The sequence below is a fragment of the Trichomycterus rosablanca genome, chromosome 26, assembly GCF_030014385.1.
Source record: "Trichomycterus rosablanca isolate fTriRos1 chromosome 26, fTriRos1.hap1, whole genome shotgun sequence".
NCBI classification, from domain to species: Eukaryota; Metazoa; Chordata; class Actinopteri; order Siluriformes; family Trichomycteridae; genus Trichomycterus; species Trichomycterus rosablanca.
In genome coordinates this window covers 12,514,846-12,528,199 of record NC_086013.1, presented here as the reverse complement: position 1 = coordinate 12,528,199, position 13,354 = coordinate 12,514,846, and the positions used below count along the sequence as shown (strand labels likewise).

Below are 13,354 nucleotides of genomic sequence, written 5' to 3'. Positions count from 1 at the left end.
CCTGGTTTACGTCACTACAGGGTTGCCAGGTTCGGAATTTTCCAGCCATATGTATTTATGTGAGGATACTTCCTTTATTTGTCTCATTCATTTATTTATTTAATGTGGGATTTATTTCATTTCAGTTCTTTTTTTACACAAAAAGGGAAATGTTCAGCATTGTTTTGCATAGTTTGTACCAACCTCAGAAATAAAAGGACATTCAGTATCGTGAATCGCATCGCATCGTGGGTAGAGTGTATCGTTACATCCCTAAGATGGAGTATGTACAGACTGGACTAAATAAAATTTAGACCTTGGGGTCTTTTGTAATCTCTGTTGCAGGAGCGTAATGCAGAAAATGCCATCGAGGCTCTGAAGGAGTACGAGCCAGAGATGGGCAAAGTGTATCGCATGAACCGCAAAGGCGTGCAGAGGATTAAGGCTCGCGACATCGTTCCAGGAGACGTCGTGGAGGTGGCTGGTAGGCATGATTCAACATGATCGTCATCCTTCTCATCACCCTCATGTCTCTACGTTTTCCTTTTCGCTTCTTCATCTCTAAAATTTATCAATTGGAAGTTGAACCAGTGTGCTGTACTGGCATAAATAATCCCTAACCTCTAACAAATCTGAATGGTCCACGTTCACTTTAGTGAACGTGGACCATTCAGATTTGTTAGAGGTTAGGGATTATTTATGCCAGTATAGCACTAGTAAAAAGGCCTGATGTTTTTCCTTCTGGAATATGTGTGTGTGTGTGTATGTGTGTTCAAACCAGTACCAACCCCACACTAAAAAGCCCAAAGTCGTTCTTTTTCCATGAGCGCCGGCCGGCAGTGTACAGTGACAGGAAATGAAGTGACAGTTAGCTTTGGGGAATAAATTAAGGCATTTCTCCTTGTCTGTCACACAGTACCCATTGGTTCCTGTGGAATGCTATATGACCAAAAGTATGTAGACACCTGTCTGTTTAGTTCAGGTGATTCATATATTCATTTGGCTTAAAGGTTAATAAAAGCACTGATGTAAATAAACCGCGTACTTTAAAATTTGTAGCAACTAAAGACGTTGTCCGGTGAGTTTGGAATGTATGCAGGCCACCGAACCCCTTTAATTAATCGGTACATTGTTTACTCATTAGGCTTTCTTGTCCAACATTAGTGCCTGATTTCACGAATGCTTTTTTGACAGTAGGGCACAGATGCAGTCAACAAGAGCGGAGCCTGTTAAAGCTGCAAAAAGAGTGCACCTATACAGAATACATTAATGCCCGTGGTTCTGCAATAGCTTGTATAACAAGCTCATTCAGGTGATTTATAGCATATCTATTTATTTCAAAAGATAGATATGCTGATGAGCCAAAACAATAGGACCACCCACTTAATATGCTGTCTAAACAGCTCGGACTACATGACATCTAAAACAGTGGTCCCCAACCACCGGGCCACGGACCGGTACCGGTCCATGGGTCATTTATTACCGGGCCACACAGAAGGAATAAATAATTAGAGATCGCTACAAGAGCAATTCAATTTCTAAAACTCTTTGGGTGTTATTGTCTCTTGTCCTGCCGGTTTGTGAAATTATATCTTATATGAAACCGGTCTGTGGTGCAGAAAAAGGTTGGGGAGCGCCGCTCTAAAGGACTTTTACTAGCAGGTCTTTTACCTTCTATATGCTGCATGTTGGCTCATCCTACAGAGCATCCTGGTATCATAACTTCCACAGGCAAACGTTGCTCACATGCCCGGATGGTCACATGATCTTCTGATAGCATTATTATTATTATTATCAGTTGATCTTCTCCCAATGCTCTGATGTCCAGCTCCGACTCCTGTGTCCACATTGTAGGTGCTTTCAACACTGGACAGGAGTCAGCATGGTCACACTGACCGGCAGCCCCATACACAAGATGTGTGTTGTGACTCATTTACACAAGTGCTGTATAAGAGAGGTGGCCATTACAATAATGAGTCTGTCTAAAAAACCTAGTAAGCTGCCTTGCTGCCTACTGCCTACCTAGGCAGCTGCTTAGGTAGAGAGGATTCTAATAAGACATGAAACCTATAAGGCAGATTATTTAGACGCACTACTTACCGGGGGCGGCACGGTGGCTCAGTGGGTAGCACTGTCGCCTCACAGCAAGAAGGTCATGGGTTCGAACCCCAGGTGGGGCGGTCCGGGTCCTTTCTGTGTGGAGTTTGCATGTTCTCCCCATGTCCGCGTGGGTTTACTCCGGGTGCTCCGGTTTCCTCCCACAGTCCAAAGACATGCAAGTGAGGTGAATTGAAGATACTAAATTGTCCAAGACTGTGTTCGATATAACCTTGTGAACTGATAAAACCTTGTGTAATGAATAACTACCGTTCCTGTCATGAATGTAACCAAAAGTGTAAAAACATGACGTTAAAATCCTAATAAAACAAACACTACTTACCGGCGATTATAGTTTTTGCTTAATAAGCTAACACACTTAGCTTCAGGTAATTCAAACCAATTGGCTGAGGTGTCTCAACCTGCTAGCATCATTGCTAATATCTGCTTTCATGTACCGAAAATGGTTAAACTGTCACTGTTGAGACCGGATTTGCAAATAAATGACACTTGAACAAGTTTATACAAATTAAAAATCAATGAAGATTTATTTACATTTGAAAATAACTCCGCATTCGTCCGCCATATTTGTCATTTTTTGTGAGAAAAGTTGTGCCGCACTGAATTCTGGGATTGCCTTCACTGCTTAGGAAGCATCGGATGCTCCCTCATTAGTCAGTCAGATTATCGCTTAGAATTAAGGCACCTCAATAGGCAGCATTTTAAAGCATCTAAGAATTCGGACAGCCTTCCTCTCGGGAGTGTAGGATGGACTAGATGATAATGCATCTATGCAGAGAGCCTTCTCTCAGCCAGAGGCTACTAAGCAGGAATAAAAGAGCTAGAAGAAACCCACAGTAAAAGAAGGGAACAGAGGAATGAAAGTGAGATACTGCGGATTTCTGGCTCATTCATATCAGAAGCGACTCCTGCTGAACAGAGCTGGAGGAAGCTGAGGAGAGAACGATATGCTTTTGAGTGAATGAATCCGGCACACAGGATGGGTCTATTACACAGTGGTACCCTGCCGTTTCTCCTCCAGCCAACAAACGCAATTCACTAAGCAGAAAACCGTCCATTCAGAAAATTCAGGTGCTTTTATGGCAGTTGGTGTAAAATGGCCCGAAATGTAAAGACAAGATAAAATAAACAGACAGAAACATAATAGCTGTTTTGCCATTAAATGACACATATGTGTTAAATCCCAAATAAATAAATAAATACATTATAATGGTCATGTGACTGTTAGCTTTGCGGAATAAATTAAAGCCTTTCTCCTAGTCTGACACACAGTACACGTGGTTGCTTTAGGATACTATATGACCAATAGAATGTGGACACCTGTTTGTTTAGTTCAGGTGATTCATTCACACCTGGGTAGCACTGTCGCCTCACAACAAGAAGGTCCTGGATTTAATCCTGAGGTGGGACGGTCCAGGTCCTTTCCGTGTGGAGTTTGCATGTTCTCCCCGTGTCTGCGTGGGTTTCCTCCGGGAGCTCCGGTTTCCTCCAACATCCAAAGACATGCAAGTGAGGTGAATTGGAGATACAAAATGGCCCATGACTGTGTTTGACGTTAAACTTGATGAACTGATCTATCTTGTGTAACCAGTTCAAGTTCAATGTCAAACACCTTGACTGAAAATTTGCTATCTTTAATTTACCTCACTTGCATGTCTTTGGATGTTGGAGGAAACTGGTGCTCCACACAGACACGGGGAGAACGTGCAAACTCCACACAGAAAGGACACAGACCGCTCCACCTGAGAAACCCAGTGCTACCCACCAAGAAAAGAACAGCTTGAATAAATAGCGAGTGAAAGAGAAAGTAAAACCAGGTTCATGTTACCTGTCCTGTTCTAGCAGCAACAAACCATTCTTTGTCCCAAAGTCCCTGCTGAGACGAGCCTACGCTCTGTAGTGTGTTCTCTCAGGGCTCGACTGACATCAATACAGGTGTATTACCTTATATTTGACCTGAATGGTTCTAGATCGGATCTTACTGTTGCATTGTTCTTAGCCTGTCATTGTTGCAGACTAGTACATGCCTAATCCAAACTAGGTAGGTCCATAATACCCAAGATTTAGTAAAGTTTTTATACCTTTGTAATAGAAGTGTTGTTTTTTTTCTTTTATGCATTTTACCCCCTTTTTACACAGCGTTGTAACTCCACCCCTCATTAGTCCGGTCTTTCTCACCCAGCAGACTGGAGGCCAATTTTCTCTGTACAGGCATTAGTGCCAGCTGTGCCTGCTAGAGGGCGCCCAGCTTGCAGCTGCAATGAGATGTGGAACACTTCCGCCCTCCCTCCCTCAGGCAGAGCAAATTGTACCTGTTAAACGTCCAGCCAGGTCGATATTACAGCCGAGATTTAACCGGAGACTTTAGCGGTGGGTGGATGGGTTAGCGCATTGGACTTCTGTGCCTTAGTGCCTTGAGTGCCTTACCAAGGCTTATCGGCAGGATTTCTCTTCACGTGTATACATGGGTTTTTGTCAGGTAGTCCAGCTTTCGTCCACTTTCTCTAGAGGGAGTGGGAAGTCTGCATTGCACCTAGGTGTAAGTAAGGGGCAGTTTGCATTTTTTTGCAGTGTATTGGCACTCTAATCAGGATGCAGCAGTTACAATAAATGAATGGTTTTATAAATGTCCACGTTGCCAGATTGGCTAAAATGCCAATTTATAATGTGTTGCCGTCTTTGATAAACACCCTGATATTATAATTAACATTATGATAGCACTACCTCAGATCCAGCTGTTCCAGAGTCTAAGCAGTGTAATGGATTCACATGCTTTTACATAAACACACCAAAACATGATTCCTTTGTTTTGATTGCATATTTTATCACGACATGTTCACCATTTGAGCATTAAAAGATGAGACTGACTAACCAGCAGACTGTAAAAGCTGGCAGGAATGAAGGCGTTTGCTAAAACTGCCATGTCTCTTTATCAAACACTGATTCCATTCTTGTTGCTAAGCACTGTCACAAATATACAAACATACAGCCTCAATAAAATCCAAAAAACAAGGTTATACATCCCAGAGAGTAAAGCACTGAGAGGTGAGGTAAAAATTACAGTAAAGGGAGAAAAAATGGTTACTAAAACAAGGAGAGACTCAAAACAAATGGCAACCCAGAGGAAAATAACACCAGCCACAAGGACCCGTGTTTGAACGACTGACCGTCTGTCGCCAACCTCCCGTGTCTCTCTCTCTCTCACACGTAACCTCTCATCAGAACCCTGGCACACGTCTGCCCTGGGCGAGGTGGGGGGCGCTGGAAACTGCACTTCTATTTTTGAAAAGTGCAAGTTAGCAAACATATAAATCAATTCACACGCTGGTTTCCAGCCGGCCCTGATGTTGTACTTTACACTGGAAGTCCAGAGTGGAACTTTCCTCTGGCTCGTTCACACGCGGAAAAAAGCTTCACCGCCGGCCCCGAGGAGCCGCCGGGGAATTTCTCCCGAGGCCCGGCAGCCTGGAAAGCAAAAAGAAACGGTTTTCTCTCGTTTTTTTTACAGCTTTGAAAGTTTGAGGTCATTGTTACGGCTGGTTTTGGTTTTGTCAGAAGTGCTTTTTGAGTTTATATTAGAGCAGAACTGTAGGAAGTTGTGATGCAGGATCAATGAACAAATTGTATTTTCCCCCCAGTGTAGCGTAGCCAATTAGTCTTCCTCTGCTGAGGACCCCACTCGCATCCAAGGAGGGTATATTTGCTGCCCCACGCCCCGTCCGACGTGTGCGCAGTCCCTCGACCCTTTCTTATTGGCCCATATTTTGATGGATTTGCACATGAGGCCGGATATCGCTCAGGGATCTCCATGCTCCTCCACTTCTGTACAGGCGCCTCAGGCTGCTAATCAGGGTCTTTGCACAATGTTTGAAGACCCCGCCCACTTATCAGTCCGGTCTTTCCCACTCAGCAGATCAATGGCCAGTTTTGTCTGCTGCTGGCACTGCCAATTGTGTCCGCTAGAGGGCGCGCAGCCGACCAGGAGCAGAACTGAGACTCGAACCGGGGAGTTCAGAATCCCAGCGGTGGTGCACTATTATAATAAAATAAGCCTTAAAATTAAACAGAGGTCATGATAATCCAGTCAACCTTCTTCCATTGCTCCAATATCCAGTGGTACCAGTTTGCCCATTGTATATTTCTTCTGCACCCAAATTTGTTTGGACTCCAATATGTTAGTCCAGGGCAGCGACCCACATTTTGTCCATGATTTTTACTGTGACCCAGGCAAACAAAATATACTTAATAATAAAAATGGTGGCAATCTGGTCCCACTGTGGTTTACAAGATGTAACGTAAAGCCTCCACAAGGGAGCGTGCATGTGCAAGTTTATTTAATTTAATTTGTTTATTTAATTATCATTACTTTTCTCTTTGACCCATTTAGTTTGGCTTGCGACCCACCCGAGGGTTGCGACACTGTCTAAGAAATACATCCTTCTACCTGTGTGTATTGGCGGGTCAATAGTTTAAAGGTGCCCTGGTCAATATTTTATTGTTCTAACTATTGGGAATAAACAAAACACGTTAATGTGTTCAAAGGGGAAAAAATCATCGTAACACAGTCAGGCGGCTCGTCACATAACAGACGAGCCCTCAAGAGTTTACACCAGTCTTTACCACTCACAAAGGAAAACATGGCAGTTGTCCTTTTAACGTTTGGTATGCACCCTTCACTAATCAAACGTAGCATCCAGCGGCATAATAGCCGTGCTTATTTAACTCGATTTCTATTGTTCTAACCAGAGCTTTTCTACCCAGAGCCGGCCACATTAGCATTTAGATGGGCTCCGAAGCCATTCATGAAGGCTGGCAGGCAGAGCCAGTCGAAAATGGAAATGCGGAAGAGAGAAAAAATGTGAGGTGAAAAAGACGTTTAAAAAACGACTGAATGGGAATGAGAGAGATATTAAGGGATGGGATGGATGTGGGTTCGTGCATTTCTGCCTGGAGGAGACATAAAGTGGAGTGGATATTGACTTCATAATCATTTTCATTTAAATATCTGCACTTTTATACAAATAACAACATTACAATAAAGTAAAGTACAGTTACAAAGAAAGCTGCACACGTGAGGATTTAATCACTCAGTCTGGACACTTAATGGGCGGAAGTATGTGGACACCAGACCATAAGCTTGTTAAAATTCCACTTTAAAATCATGGACCGTAATATGCCGACGCTCTCAAACACCCTCCTCCAACACTCCGATTCCCAGTGCTGTGGACTGGAAGGGTGTCTACATATAGTCATGATCGGCTGCGTCTGCGATGGATTGGCGTCCTGTTCGGGGAGTGTTACTGCATTGTGCTCAGTGGTTACAGGGAAACTAGACCCAACACGACCCTGACCAGGATAACGTGTTCGTAAAACATAGAATATCATTAAATTAAACAATGTATGCTAACACTTTTGTAATATCATTACTAATTCAAAAAACGCTCACAGAACAAGCTGCAGTGGTTAATTTCACTAGTCCACTACTGATTTGATCCAGGGTCCGAATCCCCAGCAGTGCTATCGACTGGAAGGGCATCTACATACACTCATGATTGATAAGGCCCTGCGATGGATTGGCGTCCTGTTCGGGGAGTGTTACTGCATTGTGCTCAGTGGTTACAGGGAAACTAGACTCAACACGACCCTGACCAGGATAAAACATTAAATAACATTAAAATGCAAACACTTTTCTAATATTATTACTTAATATTATTCAAAAACGCTCACAGAACAAGCTGCAGTGGGACTGAGGAGGGGTGTTGGAGATGGACGTGGGAGACGTGGGAGAGGACATGTGACAAGTATCATTTGAAGAGGAGGACGCTTTTTGTAACTGGCATTACACAAGGATTTGACATGAAGCTGCACATGTAGGAGTGAGATCTATCGAGTGGGAGAAGAGGTCGACTCTGGTGAAGAAGAGCCGGCGTTTATTCATCAAGGCCTTTTAAATCTCACTCGCCTTCACATGAAGAGGCCTCCATCCATCACTGAGCACTGGAACATGCCCCCATCTGAACATGCCCCCATCTGGCAGCGGACCCGAGTTTCCCTAGAATTTCATGCCTGCTATTTTGGCTCACTGATGCGTGATTCCTCCGTTCATCTCCAGCGTTGCTTATTTCCACTGTTTACAAAATAAAATTGCGTCTTTCCTGTAATTACAACAGCTTCGGTTCAGGTGAGAAAACGATGCTATAATCACCATATTCAGCGTGATTTGTTTGGAGCGAAGCGTCTCTGCAGTGATGCAACATCGTTAGTTTAGATCCGACATCAGAGCAGGAGTGAATCTCTCCTAATGAACGTGTGTAACACTTCTAGTCACAAAGCTACGCATCATTAGGATGTTTCCAAAAATATCAGAGCCAGTCACCAACTGGAAAGAAAAAAGCTTGATTGCTATTGGTTGGTCACAGTGTGTCTGAAGATCATTCATTTACAAGAACGAATCTCCTGCCCTAAGGGACGATTTGGCAGATCTATGTGTATGTGTTGGTGGCTCGGTGGGCAGCACTGTCGCCTCACAGCAAGAAGGTCCACAAAATCCTGTGGAAAGACTTCAGAAGAGTGGAACTGCATAGACGGGAAGCCGACTCCATGGTAATTGGATATCCAATAAACCCATGGTCCATTTTGCCATTTTTTGACTTTATTACTGGTTTTAGAACCGGTTCTGGAACCAGAACTGGAATGTATCGAGTAGCATGACCAGTGAAACATTTGGCCAGTGTCAAGTGTTATTAAGTTAAAAGCAAAAATCCTCTTCAGACTTTCTATATTTTCAGGATTGTATTGTACTACTGCACCAGCGTTAATCATCTCCATTTTTTTCCTCACTTTAAAATTGGTTCTACTTCATTTACTTGATGTAGCACTTCATTGTGCTGTTGATTCCCTGAAGTGTCTGTGTTTACATCAGCTCGGAATTGACCGGCCTTGCCTTTGTGTGTGTGTGTGTGTGTGTGTGTGTGTGTGTGTGTGTGTGTGTGTGTGTGTACTGGTTCTTTTTAAGGTAGGTTACGTGGTCCTTTTTCCCCTCTAGTGTGTTGTTTGCCTCGGGGCTGGTGCGGTTTGTGCCGGCCACCGTTTCGATCTGTGTAATGAAGTGTTTTACTGGAGAGCAATAGCTGTCAGAGCAGAGGTGAAAGAACTGCTGGATTCTGAAACCTTCTTTAGACTAATAGCGCTTGTTAAAAATATATATTGCTGTATTTCTGCTCATGTTTCATTCATTCCAGGTTTATCACTAATCCAAATAGTATTTTTTGATACCAGTTATCCTATTTGTGCTTTATATGTGGCATCATATATCACACATACACACATTTATTTCAGTCTATTGAATTCATTCTTCTTAAAAGGGGACCCCAGGTGGCGCAGCCGGATATTTCCTGTATTTTACCAGTGCTAAAATTCTAAACTCCAGAGTCCTGGCCCAAGTATTGGGCGCCCCCTAGCAGACAAAAATTGGATACTAGTTTGCTGTGTTGGAAGACCGAACTTAAAACAGGGGGTGGGGTAAGGACCCTCATTAGAAGCCCGAGGTGCCTGTACAAAAGTGAAGGAACACGGAGATCAGTGTGTGACTCTCCATACACGAGACTGGCCTCACGCTCAAAGCTATCGAAGTATGGGTGAACAAGAGGAGGTCAGCTTACGACTAATTGGCTTCGATACACAGTGGATGTATAATATAATTAAGTTTTAATGACTACCTAAGAAGGGCACAAGTTGCAGGTGATTGGTTTGATAGCTTTGATGGTTTTTACTCATTTGGTTACCAGCTTGAAGCTTGCCATGTTGGAAACAAGTTAGGGACCACCTTTTCTCCCAGTTTAGCGACGCTGGGGACTAAGATGGTGCCCAAAGAGGGTGTATATTCGCCTGACACACACTCCCTCCGACGTGTGTGCAGTCCACCAATCCCTTCTTATTCTCCCATAGTTCGGTGGATTTGCGCATGAGGTCGGCTTAGTGTACGGAGAGCCAGCCACGCCCCGATCTCCGTTCTCCTCCACTTTCAGTACAGGCATCCTGGGCAACCAAGGTCTTTACACACTGTTGATAACCCCATTCCTTAGTCCAGTCTTTCCCACCCAGTAGACAAGAGGCCAATTTTGTCTAATGCAGGCATTAGCCAAATTAAGCCTGCTAGAGGGCGCCCAGCCGACCGGTAGCAGAGCCGAGATTCAAACCCAGGAGCTTAGAAACTCTGTGCTGGTGTGCTAGAGGATTATCATGCTGCTCTAGGGTTGAACTTTTTAAAGTGTGCAGTATTTTACCATGCTACTTACTTTTCCAGCCTAACTTACAGATGTAACTGAGTGAAATACAAGCAGTTTCAGTATTTCCTGTATATCTTTTTCCAGTTGGTGACAAGGTGCCTGCTGATATCCGAATCGTCTCTATAAAATCCACTACTCTCCGAGTGGACCAATCCATCCTCACAGGTACCAGCTTTTAAGATCCGTAAATCCTACATCCACTCTATTTATCTGCAGTGTTAATGCTATTACATTTCTATAGTTTTATTAAAACCGGTTGTTAGTATTGCTGACCTGCACTGTAAACCCTATTTGAAATGTGCGTTTCCTAACAGGCGAGTCTGTATCCGTTATCAAACACACTGATCCCGTGCCTGATCCTCGCGCCGTCAATCAAGATAAGAAAAATATGCTGTTTTCTGTAAGTATTTACTTCCTGTGTTGAGTGTGTGGGAATGTTTGCATGTGCACATATTTGATACATATTTGTAGGCTAATAATAGTCCAGTCTGTGGTTCACAAATGTGCTACTTTTTAAAGTTTTATACCTAATTCACGGGCATGAAAATTGCATCACGGACCATGAAATGAGCCTTTTCTTGTGCGATATGCAATTTGCTGTAAAATTCAAAATGTAAGGTTTGTGTTTAGCGATTTAACATATTTCATTCACTGTGTATTCAATATGAGGCGCAATATGAGGTGGTCCTAGCCTAGTGTAACAGACTTTTTGATGTACATGTTTACGTATTGAGTGCATTTTTCATAGTCAATGGAAAAGTATGCTTCTCTATACATTTGATCACCTCTCTGTAGTCTGTGCTCAAAAGAACAAGCCAGTAAAGTATTAAGCTTCTGATAATGTGTATGTAATAAATAAGCTATTAAAAGGGGGTCCTGGGTTCGATACCCAGGTGGGGCGGCCCGGGTCCTTTCTGTGTGGAGTTTGCATGTTCTCCGTGTCTGCGTGGGTTTCCTCCGGGTGCTCCGGTTTCCTCCCACAGTCCAAAGACATGCAAGTGAGGTGAATTGGTGATGCAAAATTGTCCACAACTGTGTTCGATATTACCTCGTGAAGTGATGAATCTTGTGTAACAAGTAACTACCGTGTCTGTCATGAATGTAGCCGAAGTGTAAAACATGACGTTAAAATCCTAATAAATAAATAAATAAATAAATTAAAAGGGGTGTCCCAATATTGTTGCCCATATAATGTATAATGTTCCTGTTTTTCCCCCTCAGGGCACCAATATCGCCTCGGGCCGCGCCATCGGCGTGGTCGTGTGCACGGGCGTCTCCACCGAGATCGGAAAGATCCGTAACCAGATGGCGAGCACCGAGCAGGAGAGGACGCCACTGCAGCAGAAGCTGGACGAGTTCGGCCAGCAGCTCTCCAAGGTCATCTCGCTCATCTGCATCGCCGTGTGGCTCATCAACATCGGCCACTTCAACGACCCCGTGCACGGCGGCTCCTGGTTCCGAGGGGCCATCTACTACTTCAAGATAGCCGTGGCGCTCGCCGTGGCCGCCATCCCGGAGGGCCTGCCCGCCGTCATCACCACCTGTCTGGCCCTGGGCACGCGCCGCATGGCTAAGAAGAACGCCATCGTGCGCTCGCTGCCCTCTGTGGAGACGCTGGGCTGCACCTCGGTCATCTGCTCCGACAAGACCGGAACCCTCACCACCAATCAGATGTCTGTGTGCAGGGTGAGTAAACCTCGGGCACTGGGGCACTGCAAACACCCCTCCTGAATATTGAGGTCAGGTGATTCAGCCACATCCACTGCAAGCTGGTGTATAAAATCAGTGACATCAAAGATGTTTCTAATATGATTGCTTTGTAGCAGCAGTTTGGGGAAGGCCCTCTTCTGTGTTTCAGCATGACTGCGCCGTGTCATTGAAGTGTACTATAGGTTAGGGTGAGTTGTTCTATATTTAATCCCAACAAGCTTATGGTCCAGTGTCCACTTCCACTATGTGGCCAAAAGTATTTGGACACCTGACTGTGAGCTTGTTGGACATCACAATTCAAAAACAAATGATATTAAAATAGAGTGAACAACAGCCAAACCTTCTAAGAGGTTTTCACGCAAGATTTAAACCTAGAACATCCAGCGACGGTGCGAGACGAAAATACTCGCCTGTCTTTTGACAACCCCCTCGCCTTCGACGTCCGAAGAATTGTTTGGGAGTTTTCCAAACTCAGTTACCAGAGTCGTGTTTAAGCTGCTTCACACTTCGACATCTTGGACATTTTGACTAATCGATTGCTAACTGAATTGCCGTAGGATTGCTAGGACTACCTCATTGTGCAAATTAACCAGTAAACGTGAGGCACTTAAACGCTATGCGAACGAAAAACGTTAAATCGCTTAACACGCTTTCACAGCTGTGAATCAGGTAGAGCCTTAACAATAATGTAAAGCGTATCTTCTGCCTTATATTTTTGACTGACCTTGTCGTTATATAGTTCACCGCTTATTTCTTACAGCTTGACATCCCACCTCGAAGACCTCCCACCACTGATCTCTGTTTCTCTGCTGATTTCCTTCAACAGTTCAGTTATTTTTGGAACACGGACAGGTTGCTTTCACAGTTCTGGAAACTCTCTAGCAAGCTGCCATCCTTGTTTGCTCTGTAGGTTTGGACTCATTGCCAGCATGACTGTGTACACCTGGATGATGCAACACTAGAAACGTGCAGGTCCAGATCCTTCTGTGCTGTGTGATGAAACAAACATCCTAAGAAATGCGGATACTAATGTGATTCTACATCGTGGGCACAAATCCCAATCTTTGTTTTATCTGATCACAAAGGAAATGAAAACAGTCCATAAGTTTTTGGAAAAAATTGGTCTAAAAGAGCGCATCTAAAGAACAAGGACTATACATTGAAATATGAGAATTACCTTTCCTGCTGTGAATATAACCACTGTGTAAGCACGGCTTAAAACATGTCAAATAAATAAATACATCTGATCACAAAGCTTT

At 43.9% G+C, this 13,354-nt stretch overlaps 1 protein-coding gene across 1 annotated transcript in view; it reads left to right on the top strand.

Moving 5' to 3' along the window:
- The window catches only part of atp2a3 (ATPase sarcoplasmic/endoplasmic reticulum Ca2+ transporting 3), a 71,607-nt gene that overhangs the window by 34,544 nt on the left and 23,709 nt on the right, over positions 1-13,354 (top strand). Inside the window, exons 5-8 of the mRNA XM_062989114.1 lie at positions 325-463; positions 10,470-10,550; positions 10,700-10,785; positions 11,607-12,071. Of these exons, the coding sequence (XP_062845184.1) occupies positions 325-463; positions 10,470-10,550; positions 10,700-10,785; positions 11,607-12,071 (771 nt within the window). The remainder of the gene's footprint in view (positions 1-324; positions 464-10,469; positions 10,551-10,699; positions 10,786-11,606; positions 12,072-13,354) is intronic.